This window comes from Brassica napus, chromosome C2, assembly GCF_020379485.1.
Source record: "Brassica napus cultivar Da-Ae chromosome C2, Da-Ae, whole genome shotgun sequence".
Taxonomy (NCBI): Eukaryota; Viridiplantae; Streptophyta; class Magnoliopsida; order Brassicales; family Brassicaceae; genus Brassica; species Brassica napus.
In genome coordinates this window covers 51,321,295-51,341,162 of record NC_063445.1, presented here as the reverse complement: position 1 = coordinate 51,341,162, position 19,868 = coordinate 51,321,295, and the positions used below count along the sequence as shown (strand labels likewise).

The following is a 19,868-nucleotide window of genomic DNA, read 5'->3' as shown; positions in this document are numbered from 1 at the left end:
AAAATAATTTTTATTATAACTTTCCGCCCGTAGGGCGGGCCGGCCCTAATATATATATATATATATATATTCAGGATTTCCTTGAACGATAACGTTTTGGCAAAAATTAAATAATTGTATGTTCTAGCGATTTCGCATATTTGTTGGCAAATATGCTATGTTTTATTATTCTGTTTTACATGTTTAGTTTTGTCACCCTTTTGAACCTACACCACATCATATTGTGACAAAAAAAAAAAGGATTTCCTTTTGCTATGATATTTTCAGCTTCGGTCATGTTTAGTTTAGTGTTTCCTTATGCCTTTTTCATATCTTTATAAAATTCTGATAATTTTTTATGCTTACAATTTTCATGAATCAGATTTTTAAAGGGGTCGACAAAAAATCCCGTACATAACCAAATTAAACCGACTCAGCCAAACCGACCTAGTAAAACAAAACTTAAAAATCAACTCAATTAAACTGAACAAACACAAACAAAACCAAATTAAACCAAATTGAACATAAACTAAACCGAGCCAAACACAAACCAAACTAAAACCAAACATAAACTAAACCAAACTAATGTCTGTTGACTTCAGTATAATTTTTTTTAGTATCAAATAAACCAAACCAAAATGAATTCAAACCGCACTCATATTTAAACCGAAATTTCCACCCTTTAGGTTTTAGAGGAATTTCATCGTGATTAAGTTTCTTCTTTACTTTTCATTTGCGTTTTTATCTTGGATTTTACTTTTCTTTTTTTGTCAGCAAAATAAACAGTCTCATATAGACTATGCAATCCAAATAGATAAATCCATATGGACAACAAATTACAATTGTTTTCTTGCACTGCGTGCGAGACTGTCCGCCCTTGAATTCTTTGGATTGGATTTTTGCACGTTACTTTAAATTCGCCTCTTTTATAAACTTAGTTTGTTAAATTTATCTAAAAATATTTAGAAGTTATACAAATGCAATCTAATATTATTTAAAATCAGTTGTACTTTTCGTAATATAACATGAAAGGTAATATTATTTTCATATGATATTCAATTTTAATAAGATAACTAGATTCTGATTGGCATTTTTTAAAGTGCGAGAATATTTTTTAAACAAAATTTTATTTTAAAAATTAATTTTTTTTTATTTTTTTAATATTTGAAATATATATAAATATACTATTTCTATTTATATTAAATATAAAACTTATATAAAATATTACTAAATTTTTTTTTTCAATTAATTCCCCTTTATCATTAAAAAATTTATAATGTATTTGATTAATTGTTAATTTCAATTTTGATAAATTCTTATAAAAAAATTAGATGCCAATTTATTTACTCTAATAATTTATTTATATACACTATTAATTTAATATGAAAGCTTATTTAACTTTAAATGAATATAATTTTCAATTTCCGAAATATAAAAAAATCTACATTTTTAATTGATTTAATATTAATTCAAATTATTTTTACTCAATGCCCTGCGCCTAAAATAATTAAATGTCTAAATTATTAATCAGACGGCATATACATTTTTGAAAATGATTTGAGAGTTTTAGTCAATTATTTGATTTATCATATAATTTGAAAGAAAATTAAGAAACATTATTAAAAAGTAGGATTCAATGTTTTATATTGTTTAAACACAAATTTAATTGTTGTACTGTTTGGAAAGATATCTAATAGTATCATTGGATATCTAGTGATCTTATTAATTATTGATTACATTTTGTACAATATCATATGACTTATGACTAAATGTTAAGACCATTAAAATGTTTCTGTTTTAATAAAAGAATATATAATATAAGATAGGACTAAATGTTAGGTGCATTAAATGTTTCCGATTTAATAAAGTAGTCTATATAATATAACATATGACTTAAATTGAGGTCCATTATAAAAGTACTAAACAATAAGCTAAATAATATTTTCAAAAGATATATTTCCTCCCCCCTCCCGTCTTTCAGAGAAAAAAATTTGAAATCTAAAATCAATGGAGATGAAAAGAAAGATTGTATTTATGGTCACGATGTTGATGATCGGAAACTTTATCGTTTAATCTGAAGATATAAACAAAGATTTTCAAAAATGTTTCACTCTTTGTCTTAACATATGTATCCTTGGTCCAGTGCGAGATAAATTAGGATGTTTCGGTGTGTAACTTTTTTCATTACTCGTACTAACAACCCATAAGCTTAACATACCCGACACCATTCTCATTACTCGTACTGGAAACATCCTAATTTATCTCGTACTGGAAACCAAGGATACATATGTTAAACTGAACAAAAACAAATTAAACAAAATTAAACCAAACCGAACATAAACTAAACCGAACCAAAAACAAACCAAACTAAAACCATACATAAACTAAACCAAACTAATTTCTGTTGACTTTGGTATATTTATTTTTAGTATCAAATAAACCAAACCAAAATGAACCCAAACCGAACTCATATTTAAACCAAAATTTCCACCCTTTAGGTTTTAGAGGGATTTCATCGTGATTGAGTTTCTTCTTTTCGTCTGCGTTTTTATCTTGGGTTTTACTTTTTTTTTGTCAGCAAAATAAACAGACTCATATAGACTCTGCAATCCAAATAGATAACTCACCATCCATATGAACAACAAATGACGGTTGTTTTCTTGTACTGCGTGCGAGACTGTCCGCCCTTAAATTCTTTGGATTGGATTTTTGCACGTTATTTTAAATTCACCTCTTTCATAAACTTAGTTTTTAAATTTATCTAAAAATATTTAGAAGTTATACAAATGCAATCTAATATTATTTAAAATCAGTTGTATTTTTCGTGATATAACGTGAAAGGTAATATTATTTTCATATGATATTCAATTTTAATAAGATAACTAGATTCTGATTGCACTTTTTAAAGTGCGAGAATATTTTTAAAACAAAATTTTATTTACAAAATTAAAATCTTTTAATTTTTTAATATTTGAAATATATATAAATATACTATTTCTATTTATATTAAATATAAAACTTATTTAAAATATTTCTTAATTTTGTTTTTCAATTAATTCCTCTTTATCATTAAAAAAATTTATAATGTATTTGATTAATGCTAATTTCAATTTTGATAAATTCTTATAAAAAATTAGATGTCAATTTATTTACTCTAATAATTTATTTATTTACACGATTAATTTAATATGAAAGCTTATTTAACTTTAAATGGATATAATTTTCAATTTGCGAAATATAAAAAAATCTACTTTTTTAATTGATTTAATATTAATTTAAATTATTTTTACTCAATGCCCTGCGCCTAAAATAATTAAATGTCTAAATTATTAATTAGACGGCATATACATTTTTGTAAATGATTTGAGAGTTTTAGTCAATTATTTGATTTATCATATAATTTGAAAGAAAATTAAGAAACATTATTAAAAAGTACGATTCAATGTTTTATATTGTTTAAACATAAATTTAATTGTTGTACTGTTTGGAAAGATATCTAATAGTATCATTGGATATCTAGTGATCTTATTAATTATTGATTACATTTTGTACAATATCATATGACTTATGACTAAATCTTAAGACCATTAAAATGTTTTTGTTTTAATAAAAGAATATATAATATAAGATATGACTAAATGTTAGGTGCATTAAATGTTTCTGATTTAATAAAGTAGACTAGATAGTATAACATATGACTTAAATTTAGGTCCATTATAACCACCCCCCCCTCCCCCTTTCTGAGAGAAAAATTGAAATCTAAAAACAATGGAGATGAAAACAAAGATTGTATTTATGGTCACGATGTTGATGATCGGAAACCTTATAGTTGAATCGGAAGATATAAACAAAGATTTTCAAAAATGTTTCACTCTTTGTCTTAACATATGTATCCTTGGTCCAGTACGAGATAAATTAGGATGTTTCGGTAAATGTGGTAAGTCATGTGGGAGACCATCCGAAATTGATCGTGGGGTTTCGGCTCAAGATCCTAGTAAGTTTTGGTAATAATCATAAATTTAATATAATTTATATTTATATTCATTCAACATATACGAATTTTCCTAACATTTATTTATATCTTTGTGGTTTTTGTTGTTGTGTGTAACGAACAGAAAAAGAGATCGATGTGAAGAAGGCAAAAGACTGTTTGTATTCAGGTTTGGATACGGGCGATAAAAAATTCTGAAGGCAATATTAATTATACATATTTTCCGTATTTGATGATTTAATAAAGATACATATTATTGGTTATTTCAATTTTGTAATCAATTCAAATAAACTTCTGATAACTGATCAGTTTTGTCCAGTGTTCAAGAAAGCGTTAGGCGCAAAGCGGTCAATAACTCAATGCCTAACACCTAAAATGATTAATCGGATGCCTCAATTATTAATTAGCTAGCCTAGACGTTTACCAATTATAACATTATGCTAAATATATATAAAATAATAGATTGAATATCAAGATTTACGATTAATAATTTTCATATTATTTATTTTCATAAGATTTATGAAAAACATTGAATCCTGCTTTTTAATAATTTTATTTCAAATTATATGATAAATCAAATAATTAACTAAAACACTAAAATCATTTATGAAAATATATAAATTTTTAACAATTTATAAATAATAAATTATTTATTATTTATTATTATCATATTATATTTATCTGGGTGGTTTATAAGAAAATCACTACGGTTCAGGAGAGCCTGACGCCTAAAATAATTATAGAGCACTGGTTTTATTTAGATTTTTGCTTTCTCGGATTTTTCCATTAAATGGTATAATGTCGCACATCCATTGTTTAATATATGAGAATTTATTAGGGTGATCTGCCAAACGCCTAAAGATCACTTCATTCAAATTTTTTTCGTCTAAAATTTTTTTTAATCAATAATGTCTACCAAATACGATAACATAACCGTTGATATGATATATCGCATTAAGAAAGTCAAAACAAGCTCTTGAGATACAATCTAACCCAACAGAAAATATGAATTGCCAAATACGGCCACAAGATGATTAATTCCCACTACAAAAAAGGTTAGTTTAAATCATTTATTTTAAATATTTGTATTACTTATAAATGATGTAAAAATATTTTTATAAACCCTACCAGACAATATCAAGGTTGTGCAAAATTCGTTACTATCCAACTGCAATACAAGACAATACTTCTTGAGTTCACCCATCTTATAATTACTTGAAACCCACATTTATAAAGGGTTATAATTTTTCAAAAAACCCAATGTTCACTATCGATACTCTTTCTCTTAGATCTAACTAAGGACATGACAATCCTCAACCAATCTTCTTCTATTTTTTTATAACAGAAATAACAAATTCAACAAATGACTTAAAACAAACAAAAAGATACACAAATTTAGCAACTTACTTGTAGAGAATCGTGAAGAGAAGACAACATTTTTGAGATGAGATTTTGAATCATGTAGTGTGAATGTTATTGTCGCCTGAGAGAAATGATCTTGGATTCGTCGTCACCGGATGCTCTTTCCAGAGAGACGTCGTCACTCGTGAGAGAGAAGACCTTTTCTCGTCGTCGTCGTGAATGTCGCCGTCATGAGAGTCGCCGTCGCTGTCAATCTCTTCGCCAAGAAAGTAGAATGATTTTTCGTGAGAACCCCAAACCTTATCTCTTTCCCTTTCTCCGTTAGATCTGGTTTACTTAAGGGGCACTTAGGTCATTTACTCATTAACGAAGAATGTATTTATGAAAATGTCTTTTTAGTTGTGATAAAGATGAAAAGTGGTATTATCAAAATGGTAAACATAAAATTTTCCCTAATATATATGTAAACTAGGATCGGCCCGCGAGATATACTTTACTTGTGATCTAAATTATTATTTTTTGTATAATTTTGTGATTTGTGTTTTAGGATTTCATTTGCAAGAAATGTGTATGATAATGATTTTTTGTCTTCTAGAAAATTTTAGATCAGGAAAAATTATATGTAATAAGATATATTTTTCTTGTTTAAAATACTTGTTTATGTTGTCCAAAGAAAAAATAATAGTTATCTATGTTATAAAGTTGTGGTATTGATATACTGTGAGCGCTTTAAATGGTCTCTGTGTTATTTCATTTTTAAAAAATTTGAGTCAACATTAAAGTGTACTAATGGAGATTATTTTGTTTTCTATAATTTTAAATTTAAACAGTTATATTGCATGTTAGTACCCTTATACGATCATTTAAATATCCTAAAAATTTTATTCTGTACTACATAAACACTCTATCGGATGTTGATAGTGTTGGCTTCGTCTCAGCCTTCGTTAAAGCCTAATGGACTCGCCATAGCTTCTTCTGATTTCTTGTGATGCACGCCAGAGAACAGTGACGCGTCAGAGAAGTCTAAATAATCATGCGGTCAGAGAAAGCTCAGTTTGTCTAACATAGGTTGCAGATCCAGTAGGCTGATTATATAAGTAAGCATTGAAGCTGCATTGTTTTCTTTCCTCGCTTTGAGTCGTCACTGAGATGTCTCCGGTGGCGTTGGAAGAATGATTTCTGTCTCGGCTTCCCATTATGCTTCATGTGAAAGGAATGTACCAAAGCAAAGTAGTGTCCTTGGTTTTTGTTTTTTTGTATTTTTTGAACTACATCATTCATTTCAACCAACATCCATACATGATTACAGCACAAATTCTCAGTCCCTAAGGATCTGCATACAAAAATAGCTTCCTAGCTTCAATCATTAATAAACTGAGGCTCTATAATAAAGAATCCAAGTGGTAAGAAAGGAAACAGGAGCAGAACGTGCCAGTTGCCATGGAGAGAGAATGTCAAGTTTTGCTCTAAGCTGTCGAGAGATGTCTTCAATTAGAGCACTGGCCGTCGAGAAGTATGGTTATGAAGTATAGCATTCCTCTCTTTGCAGATAAATATATTGCAGCTTGGAGTGCTGAGTACTGTAAGTGCAACCGAAGAACAAATGTTGTGTTGTATCCTCGGCCTGAGCACACAGAAGACACTGATCTGGAACCGAGATTTCCTTCATTATAATCATTAATCGGGCATCGTAGCTGAGATTTTGGCCCGGCATTTTCCAGGTCTACCACCATGTTTATGCTTCTTCTGATGAATCTCGTTACTGAGTTTTCTCTGTGAAGAAACGCAACCACCTCTGTCTTTCTTTTTTGGAGAGTTTCTACTGCATACACCAGCTAATAGCTGAAAAAAAGCTTTTCAAGGAATCTGTTGCAACAATCAAGATATAAAGAAAGAACAATGATAAAAGAACAATCAAGAGATATATATGTTCTTGTCTGAAATCAAATGCAAGAGATTCAATCTTTTATCCTTTTTTATAAAAAAAAAAAGAGAAGTCATCTGTAAGAACTTTATGTATACATAACAGAATGCATCAACATTCATAACAATGGGATGTTGATCCATGTATATCTTCAAGACCTTCATAAAAGAGAAGAGGACAAACTTAATTGGTCATAGATTCTTAAATGTTTTTTTTTTTTGTAATTTTTTTATTTAGCAGATGACATCAAACCCTTAAGATGTACATGATTTGAGATTTCAAACGTGAAAGTCAAAAAAATCTTCAATATAATACCAACTCTGATCATTTCTTAGCAGAGCCCGTGAATATACTTCAACCCAATTAAAAAAAAGAAAAGCCAATAAATTTTAAATTTGTGAACAAACCAGGAGAAGAATGAGAGAGGAAGAAGAGGATCTTTGAAAACTCCTCAATTCTGTTATTCTTTCTTTCTTCTGCCTATCGACTCTGTTTGTTTTACTTTTAGGTGTCAATGAAAAGTTCAAATTATATCCCATTATTATATAAATAAAAGAGAAGAAAACTTTTAGAAGCTGATACCAGTGATTCTTAAATAGACCTTTTTCTTTTGATCCTTCTCAAGTCTTCTCTCTCAGCTTACCAAAGAATTGTGTATTTGACACACACACCCATAAAGAATGTGGGATCATATCTTCTATAGATAACATAATCTGGAGTTTCACCAAACACTGACATTAATCTAACATCACCTTGCAAGAGGCAGAGACACCACGCCACACCCTATGCGAAACTAGTAAAAGGAGACTTAGACCACTTCTTCCGGTTCTCAGCATCAGCCACAACTTCACATGTAAATCACCAACCCAATCCAGATCAACAAACAATAAAAACGTATGAGGAAACATATAAAACGTTTAGAAGGATAAATGCAAAACGCTAACCTGCAGTCGTAAACATCACCAAGCCTTCGAGTTGTGAAATTCTGTTGGTATCAAGACAAAATTTCCATCGCCAGCACATCATTAATTTTCAGATCCATGACTTGAAATCGGATTCTGACTTTCAATCGTCAAACACAGATGCCAAAAAAAAGATTGAGCAAATGTAAATTCCATGTGCACAGGAAGAACGAAAAGGAAAAGTTCACTTACTGATTGCCATTAATAAGAATCTAGGATGATGGTGAAAGCTGAAACTCTCTGCCATGAAAACCCATAACCTAGCCGCCCCTTTTTACATTCTCGGTCTCCCAAAACCTCAGCAGCTACACCTCGTCCGTGTACAGCGACCGGCTTTGGAGTCTTGAAGGAGGAGAGAGGCGTATTCTATTCTACTCACAGAAAGTTTTAAAGATTATTATGATTGTGAGGATTGAAATGATGAAGTTTACGGGATCAAGACTAACCTACTTATAGCTGCAGATTCACGGATTGGAAGAAGAAGAGGTGCATTGAATGATAAATCGTGGAAGGAGTGGAGAGAAGGAGTAAAGAAGGACGTTACAGTCCGTAATGGTTTCGGTTTCCCTTTGTTGGTGAGAAGAACTCCAACAGAATCGGCACGAACGGCGGATTTCACCAGATATTAGTTGTAAATATTTGTCTCCTATCACCTTCCCGAAAATTCAAGGTCGGTCTAAGAAATCAGAAGTTGAAAACATCATGAACCCTAGAAACAAAACCTTGCAATTTTTTAAGACGGCGACTGTTATTATCGGGTTCAAATAATTTCATCAGCCCATTTATTGAACGGCTCAAACCCGTGTTAAAGTCCAAAATAGAAACCAAAAGTAAAATTATTGATCTGGACACGTGTCATGCTTTTAAGAGGGGAATTAGTGATGTGGCTCAACCTAGAAGAGGAGAATCTCTTCTCTTTATATATAGACTAGGATCGGAAAGCAAATGAAAAAATATATTTAAAATTTACATGAAATTTTTAGTTTATTTTTAATTATAATTTTCACTATTTTTACTACATATTTGACTTTTTTATTTTAGAAATTATATATTTGTTACTATATGAAAACAAATATATTTATTTCACTGTGTTCAAAATATTTAATTTTTTGAATTTAATATATTTTTAATATAATTCTTCTTAAATTTTATAATTTAAACAATTAGAAGAAAATCCAATATATTGTATTTTTCTTTAAAAAAATAAGCAAGTAGCTTAAAATAAGATATTAATTGTTGCTGTATAATATTTATAAATAACATGTTATGTTATAATTTATGAATTATTATATTTGATTAAAAATATGTTTATGTTTTTTTAAGTTTCTTCAAACTCACATCAATAAAAATTTGAAAAAATGAATATGTAATTGTTTTCCTTTTTTTACTACCAAAATCTAGGCTAAACTAATAAAAAATAGAAAACACAAATAGTTTTGGTAGCTACGAAGACAATTTATGAAGCATTGATGTATTGTTAATATATATAGTTCAAATGTAAAAAATGTGAATTTTATTATAAATTTTAAAATTTACACTGATGTGTCATGTGTAATTAAGAAATGGATGTCTAATCCAAGAAAACAAAATTACCAAGAAAATTATTTACTTGATTAAATAGAGTAGTTGATTTTATTTTGTGGTAATTATATATCTTCTCAAATTAAAACCAGATAATTAATGGTGGTGAAGTACTGAACAAACATGATAAATATCCACAAACAAATATAGTTGGTCCTTGAAAAATAGAAAATGAATACTCAAGAATATCATAAAATAATACTTACAAATTACCAACATATTTTCTCAGAATTTGCATTAACTCTTTTTAGTAGGTATAATATATGTTTTCAGTATTAGGAAAATATATACATACTAAATTATTCATTATCTAAAAAGAAGTTTTATAATGTAAAACCTCCTAAAAGCTGATGTGTCTACAAATTCGAACCCATTAATAGAGAAGGTTGGTGTTCCCTAAACCCCTCTTATAATGTAAAAGTTTTAAATTGTAATATTTTTAAAAAATAATTGATGTACTGAAAGGGCAATGGTAAAAACCTACCAAGAAAGTTACTAACTCTTGACAATTTTTTCTATTATGAAGTCCTTTTGTGGACCTCGCAGCATTTGTAAGAGACATCATGAGGTAAACTCTCTCTAGTTCTCTCCCCTCTCTTTTTCTGAAAAACACTTATGTCAGCTTTTCTCCTCCTAGTATTTTGCATGTGTATTTTGCAACGCTTCATCAATTAGCTTCAGAAGCTTAGGCTTCGCTGACTTTTCTCAAGTTCCTTTAAACAAAAAGAGAAAATGTTTGGTCAAGTGACCCATATAGATATTGCCAAAGATAGTAACATGCGAACATATTTTGAAATCCCTACGAACTACCTGCACCTATCGAGATAAACACATGTGTGCCAATAGTAAGGTATGATGAGACTCTTCTCTCTTATTCCATAGGTTTAAATCATAATAATCACACACCACAAACTTTTATAACAATTGTGATTCAAAGATTATGCGAGCATAAATCAAATCTGCATCTACGCAAAGCTCAAAACTGAAAATAATACAAACTCCTATGAGAAGCCATTTTCTGTCCCCCCTCCCCATAAGCTTGTTCTGTATGAGATGATCATCCCTTCATCGCAGACGTTGGACACCATTTTTATGTCGAATTCTTAATTAATTTTTTTTTTGAATGTATATATGTTAGAATTATATATTAAAATAAGTTAGTACACAAATTTTAAACTATTACTTTATTGTTTTCTGCCTAATAAATCTGAAAATTTTAGAACTTATAATTTGTTGAGGGTTCTATAATATAACACTATAGAGATGATGGTATAAGTAAGAAATTAATGGATCATCTCTTCTGGAGAGTCTCCCCACCGATGGAGGATCATCAATTTGTGTGGGTACTTTGGTACATTTGGAAACAAAGGAACAATAAAGTTTTTAGTAATCTGGAGATGGACCCAAGGGACACGCTCAAATTGGCAGACACAGAGTCAATACTTTGGGCTGATGCACATGTATTGACCGGAAATAGGATAGTATCCCAAGTCGAGGTTATGACTCATCCCGTCAATTCCGGGGAGATGGTGTTTTACAGATGGTTCCTGGAAGGAGAATGAGATTTTCTCCGGGCAAAGTTGGCTGAGTACTTTAGAAGGTTTTGATAGGCCGTTGGGAGCAAGGAATGTTCGGGCTTGTCTATCTCCTCTACATGTGGAGATAGAAGCACTACTCTGGGCAATGGAATGCATGAAAAACTTACGCCAATTTCAGGTTACGTTTGCAACGGATTGTTCTCAGTTAGTGAAGATGGTTTCGGAACCAGAAGAATGGCCAGCATTTGCAAATTATTTGGAAGATATTAAGACCCTGAGAGAAGGTTTCACACGATCAGAGATTATCTACGTACCAAGGACGCAAAATTCAAGAGCGGATAGCCTAGCACGCAGTGCCAGGAAGCAACCGTCGTTTGTCGTTCACATGGATCAAGATCTTCCGAAGTGGTTCACAGAGTCAGTATGAGTTTGTAGTTTGATGTCAAAAAAAAAGTAAGAAATTAATGGTCAGACATGAAAAATTCTCTAGCTAGATTGTTACTATAAAAAATTGGTTAACATGATTTTAGTTTAACCAATAATTTAAGTGTTACTATTTAGTTCAACCAATAATTTAAGTGTTACTATTTATAAGGCAAGTCAAAATGACCAAAACAACTGAAAACTTTTGTCCACCAAACCAATTTATGGAAATCCATTACAAATGAAAGGTTAGACGAAAATCAGACTAAATGACAAATTCTTAAGCAAACTACCACCCAAAAGGCCAAAACTTTATATTTAAATCTTACAAATCAGGCCATGAAACGCAAACCAATTTTTTTTAACTCTTGAGAAAATGGAAAGTGTCAAAAACACCATAAAGATTTAAAAGGAACCTCAACAACAATTGAAACTACACTAAAACTAAAAACCGAAATAGAAACGCTAAGAGCCTAAAACTCCAGCTTCTCTCCAAAAATACATAGATTCACCATAGACTTTCAACTCCACCATCATCTGTTACACGCTGTTCCTCGTACCTTCCTCTGCAAGCAAACCATGTAACCAAGAAGGATTACCCTGGGCCACATAGGACTGAAGTCTCATCTCCTTTGTCACGGTTCGAGAAATCAAGAAAGCACCCCAGTTAGCCTCACTTGTCACCATATTCACCTTCCAATCTGTAAGATTACTCAGCACTTCAGTTAACTCCAAACCATACGCTCGAAAGGCTGGCCAGGCACGTGGTCTATTAATTGATCCAACCAATTCTAAAGCTTCTAACTCAAAAATCACATGCTGCAACCTGGTGTATCGTCTCAGTTAGAGGCAAAATGCAAACCAATTCATATCTTTTCATTTCTTTATTCTTATTTATAAATAAGCTAAGCTTCTTCTACAGAGAAGAAAAAATCTCATTGCTGCTTACCCTATCCTTCTGGTGAAAACTGAAAGCACAGAAGGTATAAACTCAATAAACTCGTGATGAATCTCTTATCTAACGACATCCCAGGTTTACCTTGCTCCACCTTGCAGCTAACTTCAGATTCAATCTCTTCGACAACATCTTTAAACCCATGTTTCAACCTTCAAATTTCAAACAGACCTCTAGATTTCAATACGAAAAAAATTCGGATTCACGACAGGAACAAAAGTGTAAGCCATGAAGAACCCTATCACTGCAGCATGACCTGCAAGACAAAAACTTCAAACTTCAAATTATGTTTAGCTGCAAAGTACACAAGATATGGAAATCACCGTTAATTGAGGAGTTGATATTCTTGTGATGATATTGCTTCATCCATGCCCATCATTGGATAATCGAGGTATCAAAGATAAAAAAAACCGTTAGTAGTTGTTTCTGAGTTATCTTCAAGCCACTTTCTCCTCTTTGCCTCTATAAGTAAAGCAATAGCATACATTAAACAATCAATCACTCATCTCCCTATACCTTATTACAAAACCAAAGCAATAAGCTTACATAAAATGAGTGCAGAACTGAAATAAAGATTCGAGCTTTAGAGGATCTAACCATGAACTATCACCGAATCCCGATCTGTTTTGCCTCGAATTGTTTCAGATCCCAATTTCTATTAACTCACTTAGCATCTTGAAAGAATGATCTCACTCGTGGTGGTTGGCAAATCAGTCTCGTCTCCTCCATTATCAGACAGAGAGGATCTTTTCGTTGGAGATTTAGCCGGCACCTCCTCTACAGAAACGGAAGCTGGCTTCGGAATCTCCACGATGGTTACAGAAAGAGGACCAGAAGAGTGAGAGATCTTGGGGATAAGATTAGGGTTTTGAAGTGAAGCAGAGATCGCTCCCATATAACCGTAAAGTAGAAAGGGCTTGGTCTGATCGAAAAGAAACAGACATGTATAGATATTCAAGTGAAGAATGATAACCTTTATATAGGTGTAGATACACCGTCTTACAGAGAGTAAACACGCCTTTAATGTCATATCGTGCTTCACATTAATCTGTAACTCTCAGTTTTTCAACTGATTAGAAAAGGAAACGGAACAGTGATAAAAAAAAAAGAAGAATGGAAACGGAACAACGCAGAAGAACTCTTTTTTGGTGTTAAGAAAAGGTCAAACCTTAAAATAACGTGTTTTTCATAAACAATATATGGGCATATGGGTATCAGGCTTAACTCGGTAATCAAAACAAACAATGGAATGCAGTAGTCCAATGTCTCATTAATAAAATGCAGTGTGTTGCAAGAAAGGACACGTGTCGAGCTTTTGTGAGCCGAATTTGTGACGTGTCTGCTGATGTGGAGTGCCCTGGAGAGAAAGAACTCTATTTTATATAATAAGATATATATATATATATATATATATATATACGTAATATGTTTTAAAAACTTACCTTTAAACAAAACGACACCGTATCACCATTGAACTGCCAATTAAAAAAAAATCGGCCGAAACAAAATAAAAATTGCGACTTGGAATTTGATAATACTTTTTTTTTTTTGGAACAAAATTTGATAATACTTTTAAAAACGAAAAGGTCGAGTCTTTCTTTTTAGTTTCAGAGACTTGTTCTTCCTTCCTATGTTTCTAACATTCAAACATAATAACTATTTTTGTTTGGGACTTTGGAGCAGGAAATTGAAACTCGCAGATTCGAATTCTAATTTGCCTGACTTTCTGGTGGGGGTTTATTTTTTTCTCGGGGGCTCGTGTCGTTGAAGAAGCCTGAGCAAGCGATGTCGTCAACGCCGGCCGTAGCGGGAATACTGGAGAACACGAAGGAACTTGATCGCTTACGTAAAGAACAAGAAGAAGTTCTTGTCGAGATCAATAAGATACATAAGAAGCTTCAATCTTGTAAGCTTCAAACATAAACTTCCTAAATTTGTGATGATCTGGGACTGGTCCGATTAGTAATGTAACGATAGTTTGTGTTTCGATCATTGGCAAGTAATTAACCCAAGTTCTCTTAGTAATGTTTTATAATTCCCATAGTGGATTTGATTTATCAAAAGATTATTCATTATGGAAACAAACTAATGAAATCTGAAATAACACTTTTCAAGACTTGGAGTTAAATGTGATTTTTTCATCAGTAAATGTAACACTTTTGAGATTGTGTTGCAACACAGCGCCTGAGGTAGTTGAGAAGCCTGGTGATACTTCTTTGCCACGGCTTAAAAATTTGTACATTCAAGCCAAAGAGCTCTCTGAAAGTGAAGTCACGTAAGCCACATCTCTTCATCATTCCCCCTTTCTTAAATGAGTTGGGGACTGAAAAAAAAAAAAGTAATCTTAATTAGGGTTTAGAACACTAATCAAAGTCTTTGTGATTAACACAGTGTTTCAAACATTCGGCTTGCTCAACTGGATTCCCTGCTTCCATCAGGGCAACAACGCGGAAAACTAGGTATAGTCTTGTCGTGTTTTTACTCTTTTGGCGTCTTGTCTTGACACGCTTTTGAGTCTCAAACTTCTGCAATGATATTTTGATATGTATATATAAGATGGATTAAGATTTTACGATGCTTGTAATGATATCACAGAAGTGGCAGAAGGCAACGGTCTGAAGAGGAAGAGAATGAAAGCTGAATCAGATGTAACAAGAGTTCCTCCTTCCACTAGAAACCAAATCGAGGCATATGCCAGTCTAAAGGGCGAACAGGTACAATAACAGCTACTTCTTTGAGTTGAGTTGATTCAAAATAGAGTAAAAATAATAATAATTATGACATGTGTTATATGTAGGTTGCTGCAAGAATTACAGCAGATGATGCAGAGCAGGATCCATGGTTTGTGGCGAAAGTAATTCACTTCGATAGAGAAACAAAAGAGTAAGTTTCTACCCTTGTGCAATTACGTATATGTTTTTTCTTCTTTTAAAAAAAAGAATGTTAAGTTAATTCAACAAAAAAAATATACAGTTTACAACCAAAGTTGCTTGTTTGAGTCTGAAATGGAAAACTAGAGATTTACATTACAGAGAAAATTATCTAAGAGAGAACCACATATATGGATTTTTAAAAGGCTCAAACTTTTATGTCACAGAGTTGAAGTACTTGATGAAGAATCAGGAGATGATGAAGAAGGAGGTGGCCAGAGGTAACTAAGTCTCATTACGAATAATAACTTAAAGAAACATTTACAGTGACATTTTAGTAACATTCTCTTGTTATATCTTTGCAGGACGTATAAACTACCAATGTCATGCATTTTACCGTTTCCAAAAAGGAACGATCCTTCAACAACACAAGAGTTTCTACCAGGGAAACATGTATATCCAGGAACCACAGCTCTTTACAAAGCGACTGTAGTAAGTACACCACGAAAGGTTAGTTTCTTTCTTTTGCATCCTCACAACTTCAATCTCGCTTCAGCAAACTAATCTCTGAATATACTCAAACCTGCATGTTGCATCATCTGGTTCCAGAGGAAGTCTGATGAGTAAGTTCCTCCACAACTCTGTTCATATCCATCATCATAAACTAGTTAAGCATTTTTAATTAATATATGATAAGAGTTGTGATCATATTAGGTACTTGCTGGAGTTTGATGACGATGAAGAAGACGGAGCATTACCTCAAAGAACAGTGCCTTTCCACAAAGTGGTTACTTTACCAGAAGGTCATCGCCAGTGATGTTCAGATTGGGTGCATTGAAATAAGAGACTCTTCATGTTTGTTTCTTTGAGGCTAAAGCAAGAGTTAAGGGTTTTGATGTTATTGCCTTCTTTGTGATCAAAGATGAGATCAGTTTGAAGGATGAAAAGGTTTGTTTTTTTCTTTCCTATTCAGTTTGAGGGAAAGCTACTCTTGTTTAACGTAATGTATGAATGTGTGTAAATATATATATATATGGGAATGTGTGGGTATTTATATCATGTTGAGGCACAATTTTGAATCCAAATGAAACAATTTTTTTTGTTGTTTGTGTGAAAATTGCGTTTATAAATTCTGGGTTATAAATAAATTTTCTTTTATTTTGATTCTTCACCTCCGGTTTGGCTTTCCGAATCGGTAGGTCAAATTACTTAGCTTAGTTTTTGTCAAGAAAAAAAAAAGAGGCCGAGAAAAACTGATAATTCAATGAAGAGTGTTAGACCACCATTAACGCAGGTTATTAACTAGGTCCTTAGGTATTAAGTGGATTAAAATTAAATCAGAAGAAAAGAAAATAGAGATTACCGGTCCTTAATAGAAGTGTTTTGTGATCGAATATATGTGAGGTTGCAAACCCACGTGTCTGCCTCCCAATTAAAGTTTATTTTTTTTTTCTTTCTTTCTTTTCTTCTCTCACTTCGTCTCTTTGTTTTCTCCGTGTTCTCTGCAACAAGGAGAGGGACGAAACCGATCGAAACGACGAAACCCACCACTGATCCTCCACACAGATCCTCCACACGGATCCTCCACCACCAATCCTCCGCCACCCATCGTCCGTCTTCGTTCTTGTCTTCTCCGTGACAGAGGAATGATCCAAACTCACCACCGATGGAAACACACCACGATTCCTCTGTCCCTCGATTCCTCCGTCGATCGATTCTCTAAATCTTCTCAGTTCCACGGCGAGTCCCTCGATTCCTCTCTCCTTATTTCTTCAAATCGTTTGATGTCTCTTACTGAATTTCTCTGTTTCTTTTTTTGTAGGATGTCGTCGGGATTGTGGTGAAACTATCAAAACTCTCTGAAACGCCGAAAGACAAAAAGGTTCGAAGTTGAGGGAGGAAACAAGAAGGTATGTCTCAATCATCATCCCCTCATTAAGTTGTTGTTTTCATCTGTGATCTTATTAGTTGTTTATCAGTTTTGTATCTGTTTTTTGGAGGGTTTTGTAGATATGTTGTAGTTACCGCAACAATGAAAGGCTTGTGTTTCATCAGATTGAGGTCACTGATCCTGTGAAGAAGAACGGCTTCTACTCTGGAAGTTATACTTTCCATTGTTAATTTTAAGACGTATGCGATTTGATAGATGGTTGTTTAAAAATTTAAATTTTTTGGCTTATCGTGCAGGGAGGAATGAGGCGGTCCAGAAGAGAGTAACTTGGAAGTGACTGAAGCTGATCCTGATTGCAAGACCAAGTACTGTTTGATTTCTAAAAGGTTTTCTTGCTTTGATCTTAATTGATTGCGTTTGGTAGTAGTTGACAGAGTTTAAGATCATTTGCTTGTGAGAATTAGGTTGTGGTTAGAATGAAAGTGTGTGATGAATGCGAATGATTAATGCTTGGTTAGGTAATAAATATGTTAGCTATATGTCAGTTCAGATTTACGCAACAAAGAGTAAAGACAATTAAAGGAGTCGTGTCTTCCAACATCTTCTTCTCTTTTCATCTTTAAAATTGATTCTCATTTTTTTCTTCTTTTCATCTTAAACATCTTCTTCTTTTCATCTTCCAACATCTTCTTCTCTTCATCTTCCAACATCTTCTTCTCTCTTCTTTGTTTAATTTAGGTTATGGATTTGTATAATCCATATAGCCAGTCCCCCAATTTTGTTGATCTGCTTAACAGTCAACAAGAGAACCCCCTTCCTGAACTCGGATCATCGCAACTCCCTCTCTTTAGCACCCAAAATACTGAAACATCAAGCTTCTGTGAAGACTCACCTACCCAACGCAAAGAAAGAAAGAAATGGGAGCCCTCTGATGATCTAGTGTTCATTAGCGCCTGGTTAAACACCAGCAAGGATGCTATCATAAGCAATGAGCAGAAAGCATGAACTTTCTTGAGCCGCATTGCAGCTTACTATTCAGCAAGTCCAAAGGTGAGGAGAGGTGATAAGCGAGAACCTCTTCAGTGTAAGCAAAGGTGGCAGAAGATGAACGATCTTGTGTGCAAGTTCTGTGGATGCTATGCGGCTGCAACAAGACAAAAAATAAGTGGTCAGAGTGAGAGTGATGTTGTGAAACTGGCACACCAAATTTTTTACAACGATCACAAGCTTAAGTTTAACCTTCACCATGCTTGGGAGGAGCTCCGTTATGACCAGAAATGGTGTGAGCATGCTAATACTAAGATGGGTGGAAACGCTAGGAAGAGAAAGTGTGAGGATGGATCGGAAACAGCAAGCTCTCAAGCTACTATCAATCTGGATGACCAACCTACCAAACGTCCAGCTGGTGTTAAGGGTTCTAATGCCGCTTCTGCAAAGAAACCAATAGAAGATAAGGAGGCTGCGGCTAAGTTTCAGGCCATGTGCTCTATTAAAGAGAAAGACATTGCCCTGAAAGAGAAAGACTTAGCCCTGAAAGAGAAAGTTTCGAAAATGAGTCTGCTTGACAGTCTCATTTCTAAACAAGAGCCACTTTCTGAAAAAGAAGAACACTAAAGGCTAAGCTTCTTACAAAGATGCTCGATAACTAGCTTCATGTTGGCTGCGTATGTTCCTGTTCTTGTTATGTTTCTGTTCTTGTGTATGTTAAAAAAGGAGCATCTTTTTGTTCATGTTCTTGTTATGTTCATGTTCTTGTTCTTGTTTAGTTGTTTGAACTCTGTGTTTTATTTCAATGTTATGTTTAATGTTCAATGTTCTTGTGTATTGCAGAGAGTTTATTATGTGAAAATGTTGAACTTGTTTTCGTGTGTGTACTTGCAGAGAGGAAATAGGAAAGATGTCACAAGATGGGTGAGTCACGAACTGCAAGATGTAGTCACGAGAGGGAAGATGTCACAAGATGCAAGAGTCACGAGTTAATTATTTTTGTGTGTGTACTTGTTACTTGTTTTCGTGTATGTTTGTCCGTTTGCTTTTGTAAAGTCTCTTGTAGAGTCACAAGATGTGTCTGCTTGTGTCACAAGATGTGTCTCCGTATGTGTCTGCTTGTGTCACAAGATGTATGTGTTGATTGCATTCTAAAGTTTATTTTGTACAGTCTCTGCTTCTCTATATAATACAGCATTGCATTCTAAAGTTTATTTGCAAAATACAAACACTCCTTACGTACACAAACGAGTGCAAAACACAAACACTCTCATCTTCACAATTTTTTTTATTTTCTCCTTCAATGGCCTCTTCTTCTCATAACAATTCTGTGGATTTTGATCAATATTTTGAAGAATATGTTGATCAATATTTTGAGCAAACATTCGAAGATTTAGCCATTAAT

General features: G+C 32.9%; 1 protein-coding gene and 3 long non-coding RNA genes across 4 annotated transcripts; 3 read left to right on the top strand and 1 right to left on the bottom strand.

The window, feature by feature from the left end:
• The first annotated feature begins 1,349 nt into the window (after positions 1-1,349).
• Positions 1,350-4,278, top strand: LOC111202593. The gene is made up of 2 exons (XR_002655481.2): positions 1,350-3,973; positions 4,095-4,278. It is a non-coding gene; the product is annotated as an uncharacterized LOC111202593 (long non-coding RNA).
• Positions 4,279-7,070: 2,792 nt separating this feature from the next.
• On the bottom strand, positions 7,071-8,971 carry LOC111202921. Its single transcript, XR_002655837.2, has 4 exons — positions 8,665-8,971; positions 8,411-8,589; positions 8,201-8,318; positions 7,071-8,101 (listed from the first exon to the last, which is right to left on the bottom strand). It is a non-coding gene; the product is annotated as an uncharacterized LOC111202921 (long non-coding RNA).
• Positions 8,972-14,296: 5,325 nt separating this feature from the next.
• LOC106428623 (SAGA-associated factor 29 homolog A-like) lies at positions 14,297-16,692 on the top strand. The gene is made up of 9 exons (XM_048746971.1): positions 14,297-14,621; positions 14,897-14,990; positions 15,107-15,174; positions 15,311-15,429; positions 15,513-15,598; positions 15,813-15,866; positions 15,951-16,095; positions 16,195-16,208; positions 16,300-16,692. The coding sequence occupies exons 1-9, from the start codon at positions 14,501-14,503 to the stop codon at positions 16,400-16,402; spliced, it is 804 nt and encodes a 267-aa protein (XP_048602928.1). The 5' UTR covers positions 14,297-14,500; the 3' UTR covers positions 16,403-16,692.
• Positions 16,693-17,695: 1,003 nt separating this feature from the next.
• On the top strand, positions 17,696-19,635 carry LOC111201965. The gene is made up of 2 exons (XR_007319085.1): positions 17,696-17,862; positions 19,358-19,635. It is a non-coding gene; the product is annotated as an uncharacterized LOC111201965 (long non-coding RNA).
• Positions 19,636-19,868: the final 233 nt, after the last annotated feature.

Coding starts and splice junctions, on each gene's coding strand:
- LOC106428623 (XM_048746971.1), top strand. CDS start 14,501: ATGTCGTCAACGCCGGCCGTAGCGGGAATACTGGAGAACACGAAGGAA. Junction 14,991..15,106: donor CTCTCTGAAAGTGAAGTCAC/GTAAGCCACATC, acceptor TGATTAACACAG/TGTTTCAAACATTCGGCTTG. Junction 15,599..15,812: donor TTCGATAGAGAAACAAAAGA/GTAAGTTTCTAC, acceptor TTTATGTCACAG/AGTTGAAGTACTTGATGAAG.